Source organism: Calidris pugnax, unplaced genomic scaffold (assembly GCF_001431845.1).
Source record: "Calidris pugnax isolate Ruff unplaced genomic scaffold, ASM143184v1 scaffold11, whole genome shotgun sequence".
Taxonomy (NCBI): Eukaryota; Metazoa; Chordata; class Aves; order Charadriiformes; family Scolopacidae; genus Calidris; species Calidris pugnax.
Window position 1 is genome coordinate 15,163,643 of NW_015090803.1, and position 23,647 is coordinate 15,187,289.

At 38.1% G+C, this 23,647-nt stretch overlaps 1 protein-coding gene across 1 annotated transcript in view; it reads left to right on the top strand.

Annotated features, from left to right (window-relative positions):
• The window catches only part of MEOX2 (mesenchyme homeobox 2), a 53,264-nt gene that overhangs the window by 28,282 nt on the left and 1,335 nt on the right, over window positions 1–23,647 (top strand). The window contains exon 2 of the mRNA XM_014937920.1: window positions 10,589–10,761. Coding sequence (XP_014793406.1) covers window positions 10,589–10,761 — 173 coding nt within the window. The remainder of the gene's footprint in view (window positions 1–10,588; window positions 10,762–23,647) is intronic.

The following is a 23,647-nucleotide window of genomic DNA, read 5'->3' on the forward strand; positions in this document are numbered from 1 at the left end:
AGGAAGGGAGATGCAAGTTGTGCTCGTTGGATATTTTAAATAACCAGGCAGCGAGTAGATGGATCCCAAAAGCTCTGTGCTGCTGAGGAGCCCTCTGCAGAGCAGTGGGTAAGAGAGGGAAGGAGGTTGTTCAATATCTTTATGTCTCCCTTGTGACACTTTGTCTCACAACAGACAATGGAGATGGGATGCTTCAGGTTTTGTTTTGTTATCAGTAGAAACCATCACCTAGTCTAGGGGCGAACAGCCCCTCATTCCTAGGCTTCCCCTTTGCCTCAAGATCCTGAGCAAGAGGCCCATATTCAGGGTGGTTATCAATGGGTAAAATAGGATTAGAAAAGCTCCTTTCTTGGTGTTAAGATTCTTCAAAGCTATGCAATTTTAAAATAAGATACCCTCGATAAAAATAGTATAATGTCCAATCATCTTCTTTAATTGGGCGGAAACTCAGTGACTGAGTAGTTTAAAATTAGATGGAATAAAGTTTTATATTGAAGAGAGTAACGCCCCAGCGCTTGTGTCTAACTGCTATAACTCATTTTGTTGGAAAGCTGCAGACCTTTATTCCACTTCTTAAAATACCTCTCGAATTTGTGCCGTTTCAGGGCTGCTACATAGTCTTTTTCAGAACTGCCAGAGCAGAGTTCAGGAGGTATTTTCTGAGATTTAGAAGGGGATTTTTCCGCCTTCTCCTTCTCCCCATCCCATTAGTACTGGCAAACGCAGCATTCATTGTTGGTGCATGAAGTCCCGCCCTGGAATCGTTGGGTACTGGTACATGTGCTGGGATTTCATCGTGGCTTCAAGTCTCTGCTTTTTAGAGTACACTCCTACATCCTCCACACACTACAAAAGTGTGCTAATACTTTTATTGCTCTCTTCCCCGCTATTTCTGTGGTCTGATAATCTCAAGTATTGTGTCTACTCTTACTGCAGAGCATCCAACTCTAGATTATATGGATAGGAAGAAGAGCAAAGAAATCAAACATCAATTTTAATTTCCTGTAAGGATGGAGTTCAGCACTTCCAGAGTCAAAAAGGGGGATGATGTTTTACCTCCAGCCTGCCAACCATTGCAGGAGGTGAAAACTGATCACGATAGAGAATGTGGGGACTGATGTGGGTTGTTCTACAGAATTAAATAACCTTTGTATTTGTTTGCAGTCTTACAACTTTTATGGTGGAGAAAAAAATTTTACCTACCCAACTTGTATCTTCAACTGTTATGAATGTTTCTTAATTTTTTTATCCCAGTAGAGGTAGGTATTTAAAATGAGCCTTGTTTAAAAGAGTAAAACAAATGCTGTCTGGGATAGTAAAACATATATAGGATTTACTATGCTTTGACATGCACTGTCAGACTATTTCACTTGCACATTACTTTACCAGAAAGGCCTTTCTTCTCCAGCTTACACGCAGCGAGTTGTGTGAGGTGAATGATGGAAGAGTCAGGCCATATTATTTAACATTTGTGTGCCAAATGGTCTCTCTTATTTGAGAAAATAAAAGTTTCTACTTTTGTATTAGTTTAGTGATCACAGAAAGACTTTCCATTACTGAAAAGGAGTTGGAAATGAAGCTGGGGACAAAATGACCTTTTGGTTTGACTCACATACTGTGAACTTGTGGTTTAATTATTGGACACTCTTGGGTTTTGGGGGATTCTTTCTTTTTTTTAAATTTTTTTTCTAAATATATCTGTTCTCAAAGTGCTCACTTGAGACCTGAACTTTATGTACAAACACTGACATTTTTACAAAATCAGGCCCTTATTACCGTACTTTCTCTTTCCAAATTGAAAATTAAGACTATGTAAGGAAAAAAAACTATTTTGGAAATATCAGTCCATTTTAGATGCTTAAAGAAGGCTTAGACCTCTTAGTTACTTTAACTATACTCTCTCCCTGTCATATATATAAAAAGGGAAAGTACAAGTATGGCATAAAAGTTTGCTGTCTCAAAAGCTATACTTGAACCCGTAGTTGAAGTGACCTCCCCTTTTAGATATATAATAAATATTTTCTTGCACTCTAATCTTAAACTAATAGGAAGTACTCCAAACAATTGTGTTGAGGTTTTTTGCTCACATCAAAGTTGCAGGGGTTGTTGTGGTTTTTTTTTTTATTGCACCCTGCCAGAGTTTTCCATTATGAGTCACAAACTTTAACTGTACAAGTTTGATTGTTAGCAATCAAGAAAAATTATTCATCAAAAAGCTCTCCTAGACTGTAAAATTAATAGTAAAATAGATTTAGCAGACAACTTAAACCTGCAGATTTCTTTTACAGGTTTATTTCCTTTACCCAATATACTATTTAGACAACTATTTTGGGGTTTTCTGTTTAATTGTGTGAGCATTTTTTCGTCCTTTAACAATTGTACTATAGTTCAAAAAAAAGGAAGTTGTGTTAGCTTCAAACATGACAAATCCTTTGGGTGCTTTTAATGGATTCTGCCATTTACGATAATCATTTGAGAGAACACAAAGGAAAATGTGGAATGCTACTAAGTGGGAGAGCTTGTAAGTCACAAACAGCTGATCGTCAGGACTTCTAAAGAAGTCATTAGGAGGTTTTCTATCTAATATTAACAGATAGTAATAGTTTTTAGTGAAAAATGAAACTTTCACAGTTGGCCTGAAAGCCAATGGTTTAAATAGTTTAAACATCTGAAAAATTTTATTTTATAACCCTTTTTATTTTGGTTTCCCCCTGAAAGACAGGTAATTCTATTTAATTGCATGTGGGAAAGTACTTTCCAATGTTTTTCCATTTTTATAGTTAGTGTTATACCTCAGCACAATGTTGTAAAGTAAACTGTGAATGAAATAGTAGAATACACCCAGAACAGCAACCCTGTTTGGTAAGAAAGTCCGTGTGTGTGCGTGTTTTTCTGTTCTTAAAAAAAAAGTCTGGATATCTGCTAAGGTATGTTATGAGCACAGCTGGGCCTGTTGGCTTCATTTTAAGGCTTTCTGAGGGATAATAAGATTTACAAAACATGTCACTAAAACATATGCAGCCATATGCATTTGCACAGAAATCTATGATATTTCTTAAAGGCCCAGACAGGGATTACCTTTGGGTCTCGTGCTGGAAGCTGCAATGCCACATTGGCTGAGCCACGTGGAACGGGGGCAGCCACCAAGGCAGGCAATGACCACAGGAAATCGCTTGTGAGGACCACGACACTCATCAAGACTGTGGAAAAGGATAGTGATTTGTGATCCTGCAGTTCTGCAAGGTGCTACCTTCACTGCAGAGGCCAGTTCTGAGTGTTTTGAGGTTTTAGGAGGAGTAAAAACCATTTGAGGCAGACTGATTGGAAAAAAAAAAAGGGAAAAGAAGGGAGAAAGGGCACACTAACATAGGATTAAGCAGAAATATTGGATGTTAGATTTGCTCCAGACACTGTTTTTTTCTGTCACATGTTCAACATATATAAAATTTTCACTACATCATTAAGGAGTTCCAAAGAAATCTGTTCCATGATGAATGGAAAAAAAAATTAGCCAGTGTAACACACGTTGAAGAATTACACTGAAAAATGCCTCTGTGAAATGGCTTCCTGTTTCCTGTAGCAGCAAAATAATTCTTAGAAAGAGTTAAAAAAGAATTGTTAGTACCCATTTATATTTTCCTTTGTGTAACTGTATCCTGAAGACCTGCTCGGGAAAGATGGGTGAGTAAGGCAATATGGAGCCCTAAAGAAACTCCAACTGTATTAAACTTCTGTAAGTGTTTCAACTTTTATTGCTTAGTATGGAAAACTAAAATCCTGGATTCTTTGGCTTACGTGCAAACTATTTATTTTTTTGTTCGGACGGGAGCTCATGCAATTGCAATAAATTTTTTTTAAAAAGCAAACTTAGAAGTCAGCAAGATTTTGACTGTAAGTTCTGCATGTATATTTTAAGAAAATATATATGTAGGAGCCTAAGAAAATACTTTTCTTTAATCAACTCAAGACTTCTCATGATTATACGCTAAGTAAGCTGGTACTTATAATGGGATCAAAATTAGCTCTGACACCCTTGTGACTGAGAAGCAATTCCACTGAAATTCTTGAGCTTGCCTCAGCTTGCCCACTGTAATTTGGGGAAGGACTTGGCCTATGCCCAGAAACTTGCCCAAATGGCACACTCTTTTCTAGGCCATCTGCTTTTACTTGTTTCTAATGTAATGTCTTATGGGTGAGGAGTGAGTGCAATGGCATTGTCTATATACAGCGTGTCAGCTAAAGAAAAAAGAGCATAAGGCTGTACACCTGGTGAGGTTTGGAAATTACACCATGATTCCAGCAACTTTTGGATAAGGTGACTATAGCGACTATGTGTGGAAAAAAAATTAAGTCTCTTTGCATATGCATAAACCACAATGATTGGTTGTTAGAAGGATACTTGGAAATTCACAATGAAGATTTATTGTAATGATATCTGAAAACTAAATAATTGAGATCTTTAGGTGGAGTAACCAAGCTTGTAACACCTCATTAGAAGTGTTGTACTCGCAGATTCGAAGAATAATATCCACAAGGGCTGAACTTTCCAAGCAACAGAATTATTAGCAAGACCTGACTGCCATTTGGGAAGCAGACATCGCTAGAATGTGCTGCTGCTTTAACTGCAAAGGGACTTGCAAACCATCACTACGTGTATGTTATTCGATGCTGCGTCTACAAGATGTATCTCCAGAACTCCAAAGGGGAATTGGAAGTCCCATTGGACAAAGTCCTATTAAAATGCAGCCTGTAAAGTTTCTTTAAGGCAAATCCTGTGCCTCCTTTCCACACATAAACTGCAATTACACAAACATCTGGGACTTAGAGTAGCATCTTCCACGTGAAGATTTACTAAATAGTGTAATTATTCATACGAGAATATTCCTATGCTATCTTCCATATTTGCATGGTTTGAAGAAATGACACGTCCATGCCATACAGTCAGATCAATCAGATGACCTGGCAGAAGCACACCTTGTTCAGCGTAGATGTCTTCAAGAACCTGCAGCTTTAGCAATCACAGTGTTAAGAATCGGTAGTTCTGATTTTGCAATATAATTCCTAGACTTGTGCTTTCGGGAGGCAGTAATAACAACAAAAGTTGGCAGCAACAGCTAGTAGGTAATGGTTTGGGATGGTGCATCATGTGTTGCAGGATACCCGCAGGTTTCGCTGTGCCAGTTCATGGTTTTTTTGGCAGTGGATATGAGGTTGTCTTAAATTGTAAATTGTCACAGACTGGGTTAGAAAGCATTAACCCAATAAGCAAACAAAAGTTTGCTTTCATTAGAATGAACAGAAGGATTCGTGTAATTTTGATGTCGTACTTGTGCTACTGTGCAGCTTTGCCCTTTTGCACACCCAGAGCTGTGAATTATGGAAATGACAATGCTGTTTGTTCCAGTTTTCAGAAATGATTCTCGAAATACATTTACTGAATTGGAACTCCAGAAATACTTTTAATGACATTCTCCAAAGTTGCTTATTTTCTTCATATGTGTATTTCAGACTAATGTTATCTTGCTAGATTTTTGCTCTGATACTAGAGTACTTTTCCCTAAGTTCATATTGTCAATATCTTAAAAGAAAAAGAAAAAAAAAGCATTTTACATTGAATCAATATCATTGTTGTGTCCTATTGATGTTTAGAAGCTCTAAGGCTTTTGTTTACAAGTTAGTGATTTAAGCAAATGTAGAGGAACTAAGTTGGAAAGAAATGCTCTTTCACGCAACATTAAACTCCTCAGAAGTAACAAGGCTTTTACATTGATCGATTTGTATAGATTACTTCATTTTAAAGTAAATAACCATGTAGTAGTTGTTTTCTGCAAACAGTTGAATATCGTTTAGAGGAAGGTATGCAATTAAGAACTTCTTTTAATTTGGCCAACTTCACTATAAATTTTATAGTGAAATAAATTTAGAAATAGGTCGTTCATGGTAGAGGCTTTCTGAGAGTAAGCATTGGAAGATGTGAGTGAAAGTTGAAAACCTGGAAATCGACTAACGGCTCGAGGGGTGAAATTCCAATGGCCTTTTTGTCACAAATCATGAATGATTATTGTCCCTACTCACTGCCAATGTGGATGTCAGGATCTGAAAACCATCTGCAGCTGCTAATAGAGCACTACCAATCTGACTTATTTTTGAAAATTCTTGTCTGAGATCTTCCATTGCAGGTATTACCTGAAGGTTTGGTTCTGTCTGACGAAGGAAGGTACATCAGCTTTGAACTGAGCCAGGAAAAAATAGCAGGTGCTTCTTGCACGTTTTTCCTGTGATTCTGACCCTACCCAGTGAGCAGCAGATATTTGTATCACGCATATTCTGACCAGTCTTTTTTCCCTATTCTGTGACCAATACTTTTTTTTTCCTAGACATGCATCAAAAGCAAAAATACCAAAATGACCACTTTTCATATTCTACACATAGGAGTTAGATCCTGTGTTTACTTGGTTTGCTTCATCTCCCAACGATGTAGAGAGAAGGCAATAGGAACTCTGGCAGGACAATGCAAAGAGCAATAATAACAGCAATCCTTTCCTTAGAGTAAAGTTGAAGTAACTTTTGAGGGTGGGGAATAGTGCATTTAGTAATGATTTTTTGTAAAAAAGCTCAGGAAAAATCTAGGCCTCCAAAGTCTGGAGAGCAGTCGTGGATAGCTTTGAGTGTCTTTCCAAAGGATACCTTCTACCTCAGTTACCAGTGAGCATTTTTGTCTAACAGGAAATATTAAAGATACTGCCTGGAATTTTTGAAAACTGATAAAAACAGTTCTGAGAAAGAGGTATGACCTGCATCCCTCAAGGCAGTGTTTAACTGCCTACATTACTTGACATCCAAAGAACAAAGGTTTGCAAAGGGAGACTGATAAGGTACTAATACCTGTGTGTAGGCTACATCTTCTGAAAGTGTGCCAGAATTTGTCTGGGAGAAGGCGGAAGACAGACAATATAGATTGCTGTATTTTTCATCAAGTGGTTTGTACCATCTGTATATATTTTATGTGTGCCTTTTGAGAGGCAAGGAGTGTAACTTAGATCCCCCAAGGCTTTGTTCTCTGCCTCTACACCTACTATTTGGCATAAGATGTAGCCAGTAGAAGAAAACTAAGGTTGTTGGGACTTTTTTCTTAGTTGCAACAGCTGCAAAACAGATGTAGGCGACATGACTTCTGCCAAAAATCTCTTCCAAGTCTCCCACCCATTTTCCACCAAAGAGAAGCTAGTCAGGTGATATGAACAGACCTAAAGGTCAGAAAGGGATGGGAGCTCCCAGTCCTGGCTCTACAGATACAATTAAAAAGAAACAATCAGAAAACCTAGATTTACCGCTTTGGAAATTAAAACAAACAAAATTTCTAAAATTACTATTCCGAGTAGTATGATGTCAATAGGAAATAAAAGGCAATCTGTACACAAACCACAGGAACACTGCAGCAGAGACAGTCAGATGACAGCAAGAGTTCATAACTGGTGCCCACCTTACTGGAGTCCATCTAAGTCTCTTTTTAGACATATTTTCAATATCTCAAATGCATTAAGGAAAATACCATTGTCTTGCTGGCCGGGTGTTTGCTGAAACAGATTTCCAAGGATTACAGTTGTTCTATGGTGTGGACCTCAGTACTGAGAGGGAGTCAGCTTTCTGTGTACCTGTCTCAGGCTTCTACATCTCTCTCCAACTTTTACTTTCAGCAATATTTGAATCTATCATGTGGGGGGTTGTTTTCAGAATACCTTGACTATTACAAATGCATTCAGTGACACCTACAAGAAACTAAAAACAACTTTTTCACTATGTCAGTCTGCTGATAAAATCCTCCTGCTGACAAAACTGTGGCTGCCAGGTGCTTCCAATCCAACATGGACTTAAAGGTGGTATCCAGCAATGACAGAACTGTCTAAATAACCAGTTGTCCATGCATGGTTATATCCACACAGGACCTGTGTGGGCTAGCATGGTTAGCAGTGCTGAATCCTCTGTGTTGGCAAAGATGAAGGACAAATGCTACTCGTGCAGTTACATTTCCCTTTCCTTACATCAGTATCCCAGGAACCTGGAATTCAGATGCATTTGTGAATTGGGAACTCAGAACCATGAGTATTAACCTGAACAAAGACTTGGCTCGTTATGGTTTTACTGGCTGTACAGTAATTCTGTTTTCCTCGTGAAACCATCTGCTTGCAGAAAAATTGCTTGTGTTATCAGTCTCAGTCACTTATAGAGTCACTTATATCAGTGTCCTCCTGAGAGATGTTTGGATGGGTGCTCCTGAAGTTTTTCCTGTGACCATTCACAATAGCAGTAGCTACAAGGTGTTTACACCTTTGACCCCACTTTCTGTTGCATTTTCAGGCTTATGTCTTAATTTCTAGTATTTAGTTTTCAATATGGTGTCAGTGTCATCTGTAGGTGCATTAGTTTTATTTACAAAGCGTTTACACCTTTGATCCCACTTTCTGTTGCATTTCCAGGTTTATGTCTTAATTTCTAGTATTTCGTTTTCAATATGGTGTCAGTGTCATCTGTAGGTGCATTAGTTTTATTTAAGGTTGCAACCTTTGGTTTGGAAACCAGTGAGCCATGGGTCTTTCTTTCAGCAAGTACTGGCATGGGAAGACTTCTTGGCTCATGATCTCACACGGGCACGGGTTCATCAAGGGAGTTAAGAGGACTTTAGCAGTGACTTGCACAAAATAGATTTCCATATTGTAGTGCAGATAAGCAGTGTGCACACCCATCTGCTTTCAAACAGGTGTGAACACGTCTGTGGGGGTATAGGAATGGAAAGTCAAAAAAAGGAATTAAGTATCTCTTTCAGTGATTCATTGGAATGCTAATATAGGGGTTTAAGCATTTAAGTTGAGTCACCGACATGTATTTGGACCTTATGATCAGGTGTCAGGTGAGGAAATTTCGAGGAAGAAAAGCAACGTGTACGTTCCTGTGATGGCAAAACGCAAAGAAGTTATCAGGACTCTAGTTTGCCAATTAGTATGAAGGAAGAAATGTCAAATTCTAGGTTTAAGGTGATTTTGATCTGTCAAGTTTTCTGTGTTGACTTTAGATCATGGACCCTGGCCCCATGCTGTAGTTAATGGGTGTGCCATCTAATGGGGTCCTATCCTAGAAAATCCCTACTCCATTTGTGACCAAACAGCTCCCAGTCCCACTCAGTACCATTGGTGGGTACCCTCAGTCATACACACCAGCAGTATGACCACATCTGAAACAAAGTTCTTTGTGTCATGTCAGCAAAAGTGAAGGGGTTTGGTGATTTGAACCCACTAGATTTAAAACTTTTTAAATTAATGACTATAGCACTGAGTCAAACATCAACAGTTCTCATAAAAGAAAAAAAGTTCCCTTCCAAGCAACAGAGTAACTGACAAAAAAAGCGAAAACATAGATAATTGACTGTAGTTTAGAAACCAGACCCACTGGCCAGTTGGACAGTTTAGGCACGTCGATGATTCATCTGACATAGACTCCCAGGGAATGATTTCTTGTGGGCCTGTTCATTTGGATGTTGATGCAGGTTTCTATTTAAATCAGCAGCTGAAGTGTGAATTTATCTGTGACATTTTTAAGATGGTTCATGAGGCCAGAATTTGACTAATGATACTCCTACTGATCTCCTGCTAATTTTGGATTTATAGGTGTTGTATCATACCCAAACCTATAAATGTCTGGTCCTGTTTTTTTTTTCTTTTTTTTTTTCTTTTTCTTTCCACTCTCTCTCTCTGTCTTTCTCTGTTGTTTTGTTGGGTTTTTTTGGGGTTTTTTTGTCAGTTTCATCTCTTTTCATTTATGTAAACAGAACAGAATGGCTGTCACTGAGTTCAGGACTTTGACTTGGGACCAAATGTACCTGGTTCTGACAATGAGAGGAATGAGGAGGGTGGTAATGAAACCTTCAGTAAAGCTCCTCTGATTGTGGCCGAAGTATTCCTTAGGTAATGAGCTGTAGTGGTAGCAATTTCCTGTACTGAGACCAGCTGTGGCAGAACCTCCTACCTGCACCTTGGCACGAGCAGGAGGAGATCCCGTTATCACATGGGACACGCTCACCAATTTCTTTTTGTTGTGTGTTGAATTTCCGATGCTTTTTCTGTTACCTTTCCCTGAAAGTAGTAACTGAACTAAATCTTCAAGTGTGCTCTTTAAAACAGAGCTTTGGCTTAAAGTATTAGTGAAATGATAGGAGAGAGAGATTCCTGGAGTATTTACTCATTAAGACACTAATCAAATGATACACATCCTGTACTGGCTGGATGCACTGAGAGTTGCCAGGAATGTAGTCAGCTTTGTAGAAATTCTACAGAGAACTGTTAGGAAATGAAACACTGCAAGGTTTTAGCTGAAGTTTGAGGTGAGTGAATGGAAGCAGCAGCTCACATCTGTCAGAGTTACTGCTGCTTTCCTCGTTTACAGTGAAGAGTCCATAGGTATGAAAGCAAAGGTGTGTTTCCGAGAGAAGAAAGTTTGAAGACTGTAACTTAAGCACATTGTTATCTTTGGGCTTGTTTCCTATTTAGCTGTACACTTGTCATTACTTCCAATTTTTCACCTTTATTTTTTTCAGATTCCCAAGAAGGAAACTACAAGTCAGAGGTCAACAGTAAACCCAGGAAGGAAAGGACAGCTTTCACCAAGGAGCAGATCAGAGAGCTAGAAGCAGAATTTGCTCATCATAACTATTTGACCAGACTGAGGCGATATGAGATAGCAGTAAACCTTGACCTCACTGAAAGACAGGTAATGATGCAAAATAATGGATTTTAAATGCTTGCCTAATATTTACCAGTGGTTAGTAGCTCCTCACAGTAGAGCTCTCGTTTATATCACTAATAGAGATGTTGATGTACCAGATTGAATGTTAATAGCACAACGATATACATTTATTACCTCTTTGCTATGCAAGTAATTTATTTTTTTATGTGTATCAGCTACAGATTAGTTTCATCAGGTAGACAGGGATGGAAGATAAAAGCACGGGTAATATATCTGTTAAGCTGGTGCACATCTTTTCTAATCTGTCCACACTGACGTGGCTGAAGAAGTGGTGGGTCCCAAGTACAGCATGGGCAAGCAGTTGATCTGCCTGCATGCAACAAATATGAGCATATTGTTTTAGTCTATTAAATATATGCAGTTGCCATTTGTCCAGAGTTTTTGAACATCCTGTTTCCAGATGGCAGCAAGAATGGGAACACCAGCGAAACTGGAATACAGGCATTTTTAACCACTTTGTCTTACCCTGCACTGTGAAAGCAGAGGAGACAATGGAATTTCTTATCACTGTTATTGGTTTCCTGCTCACCAAACCCTGGTCCGGGAAACACTTCTGCACGTGCTCAAGTTTCATCATGCATGTTGTCACATTGATTTCTAATGGAAATATTCATGTTAAGCATGTACTGAAGTGTTTCAGGATCTCATCCCAACACACTAAATAGATAGTCAAGTCACATTTCAAATAATAACTATATCAATGTATACATTTTAAAAATATGTTTCAGTAAAAACATTTAGAATATCAAGGATTCAAGTACACCAAATCTGATGAAATATTACTTACAGTTTTATCATTAAATTTCCTAACTTTTTGCCCGCTGATAGACACCCAACCTTTCCTTCGGAATCAATATTAGACTGAAGAATTGCTTCTGATACAATCAGTAGGATGACGACATCTTCAAGGGAAGGTGTCAAAATAACACCATGATTTCTGAACTCCATATATGACAAGTTTTGCAATTTTCTTGAGTTTCATTAACACCTGCTACAAGCAGACACCTCAGTGAAAATCCAGCCTTTTCTATAGGTATGAACACCATCTACTCACACAAGCAAATGAAACAGGTTTGGTTTTTTTCCTTTAAAGGCTGATAGAGAATGACTGTCCCTTCCAGCTTGTCAAGGAGCAGCCAGTAATTTCTCTTGTTTGACTTAAACACGTTGCCAGGTTCCACCGGCATCATTTTCTGTTACATAGATATGTTTGTTATATTTGTAAAGCACACCATTTTTTATCAAACAATTGCTAAAATTTTACCTTTTTCATTTCTACTTCTAAGGTCAGCTGAGACAATGAGATTAACTTCCACATCTGATTTTGACGGCTAAAAGGGAGGAGGAATGACTTTTTGTCTCAGTGACACAGGTGGCATCACTGAGGAACTGAGCAATGCTAAATCAATTTTAAAAAATATCTGCTGGCTGATTTGATGGGAATCAGTCAGATGAATTCAGAAAACATATCCTCATATTTAAAAATGATGACTTTGGCCTGGAATTCAATTATTCTCCCTGATGAATTCTTTATTCTTTTCTTCAAAGATCAGGTTGAGTAGTACAACTAGATGAAAAGTCAGTTCACTATCCTAAAGGTAATATTTTAAAAGCATTTAACATACTGAAAAGGGACAGATAAATATTGAATATTGTCTCTGGAGGAGAAAAGGCAGCCCATGCTACACAAGTGCAGAGAATCTGTATAAATCATGGGATCACTTGTTGTTTTCTAGCTGTCCCATAATGTTGGTTCTAAGCATTCTGGTGATAATTGTGATAATTTCTATAGAATTATACTTAGTCTATCTAATTATGTAATCTAATTCTTCTCTGCTTCCCCAGATTATCACGGAGTGACAACTGATCTGCTAGAGATAACTCCCTTCCTTCCTTCCTTCCTGCTTTCCTGCTTAAAGCCACCCTTAGAAAAGGAAAGCGTTATGGTTTTTAGCTTGATAGAGTCCAGTGCTGTGTCTTGCCACAACAAAATGGTCTGAGAGAAAAAAAGTACTGGTAGCATAAAAACTGTATTGCTAATTGAAAACAAAGAGAAAATTGTGAGGAAATTCAGGACATATTTTTCAGTTTCTGAATCATGCTAAGCCAAGTAATGATGTCATTTCCAATGTTGTCAATTAGAAATGTTTCTTTCTAAATCAAATATAGATGGAAAGATGGTGTAAATAGGCATGGAGTGGGGTGTGGGTTTCCATGGTGTATGACAGTCTTCAGGAGCTGAATGCAGTAAATCAGAAGTTTTGACTCTTGCACACTTGTTTTACATCAGTGTTCTTTCAGTGACCTAAAAAAAGAATACTCCAGGGTGAAACTGGTGTGACACTAATATTTCCTTTTTTTCCAGTTAAAAGACTGAACTCATATTCAGGACCTGCCTTTCCATCATTAGCAGAATGAATGATTATTCTTGAGTGGGATAACAGCACATACTTGTTTACTTGCTACTGTTACTACTTTCTTTTACTAGCTGTCCCAGCAGAGGAGATCATATTTGATACCTGTCTTAAACAGATGCAACAAAAACATTATTCTAGCTGAATTGTTATGACTGAATTAAAATATATTGATGGAATTCCAGAAAACCATTCTCCAGCAGTGAATGGCAGAATTTTTAGGAAATTGCTATTTCTGGAAGAGTTTTCCTTTACTATTTTTCACCCAAAGGCTGCATTGCACAAAATGGTACCTGATAGGCATCAGTTGTTTGAAATAAGTGAACACGCAAGTGATAAATATCATCAAAGGCTGCAGACCTAATTATGTTGGAAGCTCTTCTCTTGAAACACCGAATTTGCACACAGAGAAATGAAACTTGCTTCAGATGATACAATGACAAAAACCACCAGTGGGTATTGGGTGAACTAATGTATCTGTTCAGAAAACAGGTTTGAGAGCAGACCTAGCCCCTCATGGAATTAATTGTTTAGCGTAATTGCTTTTACTAGATTTTTTAAAAAGGACAAGCATCATATTCAGAGCAGAGAAGAACAAAAATAATCTGGGGAAAGTACTGTTGGGTCATCCGAAAGTTACCACTTTCATTTATTTCCCAAGATGTGAGATAAATCATGGAGCCTATTATCTTAAGAAAGCTCTATCTTCCTCTTGACTATAGTGATAATTTCAACCATACACCGCAGCTTAAAAGAGGCACTGACCAACTAACACTTCATAATTACCTTTCTGGCATTTAAACAAGCTGTAGAAAAAAACATATGTCTGACCATATTTAAAAAGCTATATATGGGTATTAAAGTTTTCTACAGTCATCAAAGTAAGGCTCCATTTGACTTTTGAAACAACTTACAAGATCATTTCAAACATAAATGACTCATGGAAGGCCATTTCACAAAAATAGTAATGAAAAAAACCCCTCACAACATATGGATCAGGAGAAGGAAGTAATCCTATCACAGCCTAAAAAGGAAACCTGAGTTACAAGACAGGAGGATGAAATGAAATAAGTGCCTCAATTGCCTAGATATTAAGAGTGCACTTTGAGAGCATTATAAGCACATCTGGTGGTAGGATGGCTCTATTATGGTATTGTAAGAATTCCAGCAGTATAGGTACATATAATTCCTGCTCCATCTCTTATAGAGTGCACTCACAATCCCTGCTCAGCCAGCAGTTAATAATTTTCAGCTGGCAGGCCTCTATTATATTTTGAAGAGCCAGTTAGACTAAAAACTATCTTAGCTCCCTAGATATTTGTAACCTTGACAAGCGCATTCTTGGCTTTTTTGTACATCCAGATAAACTTGGAGAAGGTTCCATGCAAACTTTTTAATATCTCGCTGTGGGATGAGGAGAGGAAGCAGCTGCAGTGGGGTATCAGAGGCGTGGCAAAATGGACATTTTTATGGACTTGGTCCTGCCAAATATAGAAAGAGTAGGAGATCTTTCCACCTCGCAAGATCTTTTTGCATGGAGCTAATCAAAAGAGTAATGTTGCAGTTCTGCAGGCTAGCTAAGGTTACCGGAATAAACAGTCCAAATATGTAATGCTTCTGTTTGCCAACATAAACGGAAAATCCCACCTAGTCAGATTAAATTCTGCTGATGGCAATGAGAAGGTTTATTTCTTCTTAACTTTAATTTCCAATACCCGCCCAGAAGTCACCAATCATTTATAAAAGGCATGAGGCCATTCATTTTGCATAGAAAAGGACAAACATTTGTCCAAATGAAGTGTGCTTTTGCATCTGTGTTTGGTTTCCATGTATGTGGCACTGACACGGGACAAATGGCAAAGGAAGAAGCTTTTGTAATGCCTTTTTCTACCAGAGAGAGAAGCAAGCAGCATTATTATCTGAATGCATTTGGGCAATGGTGGTCTAGTACCATAACCCACACCGTAACACTGCATTTTTGTGACTATACAAATAGTAAATGAAGTTTTCCATTAGAAAAGTTTCCTCCGGATGTGGTTATCTCCATCCTTCATCACAGGTGACTTCATTAAAATCCTTGTTGGCATCACAGAGCTCAGGAGGGGCCAATCACTGCATTTTTTAGCCTTGATTGATGAGGTAAGAGTATCTCCCTTTAGTCACCTGGGTGAAAAACCAAGGAGTTCCGTGTTCCTCAGTTAGATGTTTGTTCTGAACCACCTCTGGAAGAGTAAATGTCTCTCCATGCCTCACACTACATGACTAGTTTCCTGCTTTAGGAAGCTAGATTTCTATGGTTATGTCGTGAAATTACTCCCCTGTATAATTTCAAACAAAATCAAACAGTGGATTGATAGGACAGGCCATATCTGTCTGATTTATTGTGCTGTCACTTCTTCTCCGAAAGGCAGCTGCTCATTCCAAGCTTCCAAGTGTTAAGCACTGTCTACACACACTATAATAATGAGCCTGTGTGGCTTAAAATCCTTTGGATTGTTTGTTTTATTTAAAGTAACACTCTTAATAAAATAAAGCTCTCTAATACTTTTATATTTGTCTTGAGCAATATAAATACCAGCAGTAAGAGTTACTGTGCTAACTCAGTTTGTTCTTTCTTAGGAAAGAATGCTCCTGGAAAACTTAATTATAACTCCAGCATAATTTTGATTTGTCTGGTAATTCTTTTTTTAAAAAAGTACATGGAAAAACTTCAACAGCATATTTACTTTTGTAGTATTGATTGAATGCGAACAAGCAATTCCATGTGCAAGGATCCAAGTGCCTCAAGCTGTTAGTTGTGAATGGACCCTACACCTGCAGGGAAACCCCATGAGGTTCTGGGTGGGGAGAAACCTCTGTCTGTGCCAAGCAGCATATGCGATCTTGACAGAAATATTAGCAGCTTATACAGCAGCTTTTACAAAGTGAATAAGGCTTTGCTGTCCCCTACCCTCACCCTTTCTTAGACACAAGTCAAGAAAGATGCTTCTTCTTGCCTCCCCTGTTTAAAGAGATAGATTTTTAGCTTTGTTGTTTATGGTCACTTTAAAAAAACAGAAAGAAGAGATCACTGAGAAACAAATGGTATTGGAGAGGTACAAATGAACACGTAGAATAAAGGAGGGGTTTTTTTTTTACGCAGGGCACTGCAAAATGTAGAATCTCTTTCTGGTTTCACCAGTTTCCTCTCCTCAAGGCAGGCCCTGCTAAAAACGGATGCGACTTCTTGAGCTAGCTTTAAAACTTTAAAACTATCCTTTTTCCATCAAAAGACTCAGGACTGGCTTGTTTTGGAAGGCAAAAAGGTTCCTCGAGATTTGAAATCATGAACTGCAGAACTAGTTTAAGGGAATAAAAATGAGGGTGCTTCTTACTTGGGCAGGGAGATGGCTTCCATAGCCTTAGACCCCTGGAGCATAGTCGTGGGCCAGTAGTCAGGGACTGCTTCTTGACATTTGCCTTTCTTTGCACTGAAGTAATAGCAGAAATAAAGCATCAGCACATTCAGCCAAACCCACCATCTTTTAACTGTCACACTCAGCTGAGCTGTGTGAAATGGGTGAAGAACGATGCATGCTAGAATTTTTTTCTCATGAAATAAAATGCTCTATATCTGAGTAGTTCATGCAGGTAAATGTCTATACAAAGAGGCAAGGTATAGCTGAAGGCAATCTTCCCCACAAATTATTTTTCCACCATGTGCTTCTTTTGTAGATTGCTATATAGAAACAAAGAAATTGGGTAAAGGTAGACTCTAAAACGGTATATTATAGGAGATTAAGGAAGAGGGAGTTCTAGCAGCAGCCCCCCGATTGCCTTTATTTGCCTCTGGACAAAGAAGAGAGACTAATTTTACCAAAAAATACTTCCTTAGATGATGTACAACAAGCCAGTAGGAGGAAAGAACCTGAAATAGTGTGTCCCATTCTGTAACCCTGAAGCCTAGTTAAGAGGGGCTTTGAACAGGGAGGGTTTGCTGTTTGATCATGCAACTAATTTTGAAGATCACTGGTGGAGAAGGTGGCAGTTCTTTGGATGGAGCAGAGGGAGGAAAACTGAGTGCTTTCAAAGGCTTCTGAAATTGGAATGAAATACTCCAATCACTGCTCTCTGAAATATAATGTCTATTCCATCCCTGTCTAAACGTGGGAGGTAGAAAGGAGAATGTATCACCTAAGCAGTACCCAAACCTCAACTGACTTCTATGTAATGAAAAACCAGAACTCACTCCTACACCTTCCTGGGTGCCAAAAGCTCCAGCTGTCCTTTGTGCACCTGCCAAAACCTCCCCTTTCTCTCAGCAGCTGCTGCAAAGTACTTGTGTGCATTCAGTGCAAAGTCCTGTAACGTAACACGGAGCAGATTGCTTTAAATCAGTGAGCAGGTGACACCAACAATTTTAATCAGAAGGTTCTGGTACTGCTCATTAATTTCCAAGTAAAACTTAATTTTCTCCAATTCAGGTCTTTTGATAATATTTCATAATAACTAAGAAGACATTTAATACTCAGATTTATTTAAACTGTTTTTAAGCTCAGTATATATTTAACATTTTTAAGAGAGTTTTTTTGGAATAGAAATTGGAATTCCTTTAAATCACATAAGGAAGAAAGTTAAGTTTAATTGAATAATACAACCTTAACTTACTCTCCCATGTATTCATCATGACTGAAATTCCACTGAAGTATTTAAAATCTTGTTATCTTTAGTTACTGATGTGAACTGATAACACCGACTATAATTTCTGCAAATATTTTAAACTAATAGATTTGATTCTTCCAACCTTACATTTATTCCTAGTCTAGAATAGGTAAAGAAGCTTTCCTGGTTTTATGTTCCTATTTGCTTTTATAAGCTTGTTGAATAAATTGTCGTGAAAATACTATCTCTATATATGTGAAAAAGGTAAGTTTCAGCTGTATAACACCAGTGATTTCTGTAAAGTTCAGGAGTTTGACTTTCTTTAAAACTTGGCAGCATAAGTGTGCTATCTAAAAATAACAAGAACGTTTTCAGAGCCAAAGAAAGTTGAGAAGTAAACTTCATTTTTTTTTAATTTTGAAAAGTCAGAGTTATTTTTTGTTATCCGTATGTTTGTCTGCATTAAAGGAAAGTCAATTGGCAGATTAAAAAAAAAAAATGATAAAAGAAAATGGACAATGGCTGACCAGGGGTAGAATGCTTAAAAGGCTCGGTGATGTCTTCCTGACACATCATTTAGGTATAATAAAACATGGAATTTGGAATACTAACTTCAAAGACTCATACTTAGAAATATGCATCCCTTATAGCAAAATAACAGTTTTAACTGGCACAGTGCTCTTGTTTCTAATTTTTAAGGTTTGCAAGATATCAGGCCTCAAATTTTAATCTCGTTTGGGACCCATGCCACTAAAATCTGGAATAGAAAACCTAATTTTAGGAAAGAATCTTTCATTTCAGAAAGGAGCTTTTTAAAAGAGAAATGTCTTTTTTCTTAAAAGAAGAAAGACAGCAGGCGGTGTAATTAAGGTAGTTTGAATTCAGTCAAGCTTTCATTTTTTCAGGCAAGAATGTCTTTATTAAGAAATACTCATTAATTCTGGAGGGTATCTGCTTAGTTTTTCTCTCTGAGTACAGAATGCTAAAATCACGTGTCAAAAGGAAGTACGTGTAGAAGTCAACTGTTCTTAATGTGACTGAAGGGCTCTATTGAAGAAGGAGTGTTAAATCAGAAGTTTAGGTGATACACTCATTTGGAATTAAAATGATGCATTTCGTCCACATCATGAAATTGTATTAAACATATACATGCAAGACAGCACATAATATGGCCCTAAAGCCTGCTAAGAACCTATATATCATAACTGTATAATGATTACTTTAGTAATGTAGACACTAACAATGTCAACCTCCTTGTTTTGAATCTCCTCCCATGATTCCTACAGAGCAGACCTTAAAACAAATAGGTCACAGCAAAAACATTTCTCTTGTACATCAGGAGATGCTCAATGTGAAATCATTTACTCGTATCTTAAGTAACAGTCTAATCATCAGATGTGGAGATGCAGATGCTAAACAACTTGTTGACTAAGGGAAAAGAAACTGTGCTTTCGTGCCAGTAAGCAGATGTGCTCAATAGACTGGCTCATAAGTGCTGATTTAGAAACAGCTGTTAATGCTACCATCATCTTTAATATAGTTCATTTCCCTCCACTTCCTTTGTTTTCTGTACATACATATGCTTGCTCTATACATTAAAGTTGTGCTAGTCAGAGGGTGGAGAAGGGGGAGTGCATTTTAATAAATAATAGGCAATCAGGACCTGATTCTGGGTGGTGGTGAGCACTCTCAGCTCCTGCCTGAGCTAACTTAGACTTGAAAAACAACATAAAAAAAGGTTCGTAAAATCTATGGTATCAAGTTTGTCATAGTAGATCTTTACTTTAAAAGGATATAATTTTTGCAAATTTTGTAAATGGTAAAAGGTAGTTCTTTCCCTAGAAAATAGTTCAAGAGTTTTTTCAAGTTCACCTCAGTAAGGGCTTTTTCTCTCTCCCTTATTTTTATTTTAATTTTTACTTTATTTTCAGTCATTCTCTCCTTTCTCTCACTCTTGCTCTTTCTCTCTCTTTCTTGCTTTCTTTTGTTCTCTCTCCTCTTTCTTTCTCCTTTCTCCTTTTTGTTTCTCAGGGTGTTTTGTTTGATGCGTGTTTTGCACAACACCTCTAAGTTTCATATGAGTGGTGTGTTTGAAAAGCAGAGTTTTGCATGAATCAAGATAAAGTGACACTCTAAAGTGCTTCACACGAAGTTTGCCTCACTTCCTTCCCATTACTAAAATATAGCTGGATCACATATCAGTAACAACTATACCCTCCATAATTGACTCTTCAGCTCCAAAGGAAGTTCAGAATTCCAGTATCTGAATTTGATCTCTAGAGGAAATAACAAGTGAAGGACCTGTCTCATATTATTAGCACATGAGCTTTAAAGACTTCATCTAGAGTCCATTGAACTCGGTGGAAAAACTCACACCGACATTAGTGTACTTTGGATCAGGTCAAAAGTGGGTTTCAGTACTTTATAATGGAGGACATAAATAAATATATATGAAAAAACCCTAACATATTCCCTTCATATTAGAGTCCCTCTGTAGATTAATACACCAAATTACATCAAAATAAATGCATAAAATATTCAATAATAAACTTTACTATAATTGTTTTCTAGCTTTTGAAAATAATGTCTGACATACCAGATAAAGAAATTTCTTTTTTGATACTCTCTAAGTAAATCAGATGCAGATTACCTGAAGCCATTAATAAAAAATCCTAAAGCTCTTTTTTTTTACCTTTTAAAAAATTGTTACTATTTTCTCTTTACGAGAAGCCTGCCAGGCTCTATGCCAGTCAGTAGTGTATATTTTCCTATGGGAGTGCCAGGGTTACTCTCTTTTCCCTACACCCAAGACAGTGCATGCAGAGGCAGCTGGAGTCCTTTTAGCCCTTAAATGCCACATTTCCCAGATGGTGGTTCATGTGCAGACGTAGCGTTGCACGTTGGATCCTCCGAGGAATTTGTAGTTCTTGAAAAAAGAAACCATTGTCCTTTTAATTGATTTAGATCAATTATTATACAGAAGTGGACCTAGACTCATCCCTGGGCAGGGTGGGATGAGCTAATTTGAGGGCAGATGAGCTGAATGAAGAGGTGCTCCCCTTGGTGTCCTGGGCTACTCATGACCTGGAAGCTGGTACCGCTCGGTTCTGCTGGGTTTAATGCTCAAGGAGAGACACTGCTCAAGTGGCCTGCATTGTAAAAAGTAGCAGCCACAAAAATTTTGTTAGAAAAATCAGAAAACAAAAAAAAGAATAATTTATTCAATCTTAGTCAAAAAAGTCAAGGGAGCAGGTGTGAGAGTTTAGCTCCATCTGTGAGAGGAGAAGAAAACGAGCACCTGCATCAGGAGGTGGGCAGCAATCATCCTGCTCCCCTCTGTCCCACCCAGAGCACCTTCTGATGGTGACTGTGGGAGCGTTGGCTGCAGTTCCTCAAGTATCCAAAAACGAAATGGATGCATCTGGAAGGTGGTTTGCCTGGATTTCTCCTGTTCCAGTAAGTTAAAGTGGGTTGAATCCAGGTTGTGCATTGACATTTTTTTCCTTCAAATGCGTCAATGCTGTTTTTCTTGAAACAACTTTTTGTATACATTATTATTTTTGTTTAGGCTTTCAATGCTGTCTTATTCTGTGAATTTTCAAGGATGTAAAGATATCTGGAGAATTGCTTAGAAATTTTAAACATTACTCCAAGCCTATCGTTTCTTCTTACTGAATACAATTCTCTGGTCCCTTATTTAGGAAGAAAAGTGGTAATATTCTGTGATACTGGGTTGAATCCAAAGTCTATTATTTCTGATCTTTAGATTATGACTGCAGTCGCATCTATTGTACTGTCTGGTTGTGTCTTTTACAAGAGAAACTTCATTGTCTTAAAAAAAGCCAACTCTAAAATAAACAAAAAGACATCTTAACTTCCCCCCCCGAAAGCTGCCAATGGCGTACCCTTTTGAAGACACTGTTTCCGTGGTCACCTCTGATACGTGACCCAGTTATGATAATTCCCAACATCGCAGCAGCCAGTAATAAATACCTTCCCCTTTACACTCATTTCACTTTACAAGCCAGATTCTTTGCCTCTGATGTGTTGACTAAAGGAAAGGATGTGCCGTGCTTTGAGGCTCTTAGCTAACCTGGAATCATTTTGCTCTGTTCCCAAGTGATTGGCTTTAACAGCTCACGCTGGCTTTAACAGGAATATGGAGTATAAAAAAAAATAAATATACCTCTCTTCCTTCCTGCATACGTACGTACAGATAGTGACGTTAACTCTCGGTTCAATTGTAGTAAAATTTTAATGTAAAATTCAAAGTGATAGTAAAGGTTAAACACTGCAATGCTTCCTGGATGTATAAGACAGATTCAGCAAAACAGCATTTTTGTGGCTCTATTACTCATGTTGTACAATATGTCCTGCTGTGCCTGTTCCTTGCTGTTTCTTTTAAAACTCTGAAACACATTCTGCTAAACGCAGCAGAGGATACACCGACGTTGCAAGCTTTCTCGCTTTCTTTCCGAGTGAAAAGTTGCAGACATTGTTTATTTTTCTGTGGAACCTTCATGTGAGGAGCTGTACAGACACACACGCACCAGATTTTTTTAACAACGTTAACTCTAAATGGATGAAACCCAACAATCTTCTATTTGTACTGTTTTCAGTGACAATATTTTAAGTTGATTTGAAATCAGCCTTTAATCTGGTCTAATATATTTGACAGATGCTACGAATGTGTTTTGTTTTTTTTCTTTTCTTTTGGCGATTGAAAAAAAAAAAAAGTCCTTGTGGTTTGCAGTGCTGGTACTTTAGAACTGTGCAAATAATTTAGGTTTACTTCCCCCCACCCCATATATTTCTATACAGAGAAGAGGAGGAGGGGAAATGAGTTTCATCTGGAGTGAAATCTTGGGGTTTAGTGTGACTTAAATACAGATACGTTTTTAATCTTTCATGCTATGGATTTCTTTTCCATTGTCATCTGAAATTATTTGCTGATTTTCACTAAAATTTATAGATGCCTTGCCCTCTGGCTTTGGGGTTATTTATTTGTTTGAAAAATTTGACCAGGGTCTATGGCTCTAAATGTAGTCGGACTGCGGATCAGATAACTAGAATAATTTGAATACATTTGTGAAATAGATAGGGATGTTTTAAGTTTTGACAGCAAGAAATGCTCTTTCAGATACTTCAGCAAGTCAAAAAAAGAAGAAAAAAAAAAAAAAAAGAAAAGAAGAGCTTTTAAAATGTTCCACCTGAAACTTACCACCAGTTTACATAAACAAAGGCAGAAAGCAATGCAAATATTTGAGTAGGTACAAGTTCATTTCCGAAGTATCTACCCTCCTTTGAAGGGTAATTAAAAGCCCTATAAGCAGAGGGGCAGCAGTATGGCTCCCTGCCAGGAGACTGGCCTCTCTCTGACATGAAGTTCTTCCGCGCTGCCCCTTGATGGTACCATTTTGCCTCTGTTTCTCTGTCCCTGAAAGGACATTAATACATTTTTTCCAGAGTATGTGGGCTGTTGGCTGGTTTCTAAAGGGCTCTGGGGTCTCCCTGTGGAGCGAGCTGCTCCAGGTTGTCCTGCTGCCTTCTTGCCATCACCCCCATCCCTCCTTCGTGGTCGTTATCCCCACATCCCCAGGGTTCTCATCCCATCTGTGGTGGGATCTCCTGCTCCTCAGGGAAGGCTTGCTAAGCTTTTCACCATACAGCCAGAAAGGCAGTGTGTTGCACGTTAAAAAGAATTAAAAAAACCTCAGGTGCTGCGCTCCAGCTAGAAAGATCTTTATGCCCTTCAGTGACCCCCATCTTTATTTTTTCTTGTTTTGTCTTTCTTC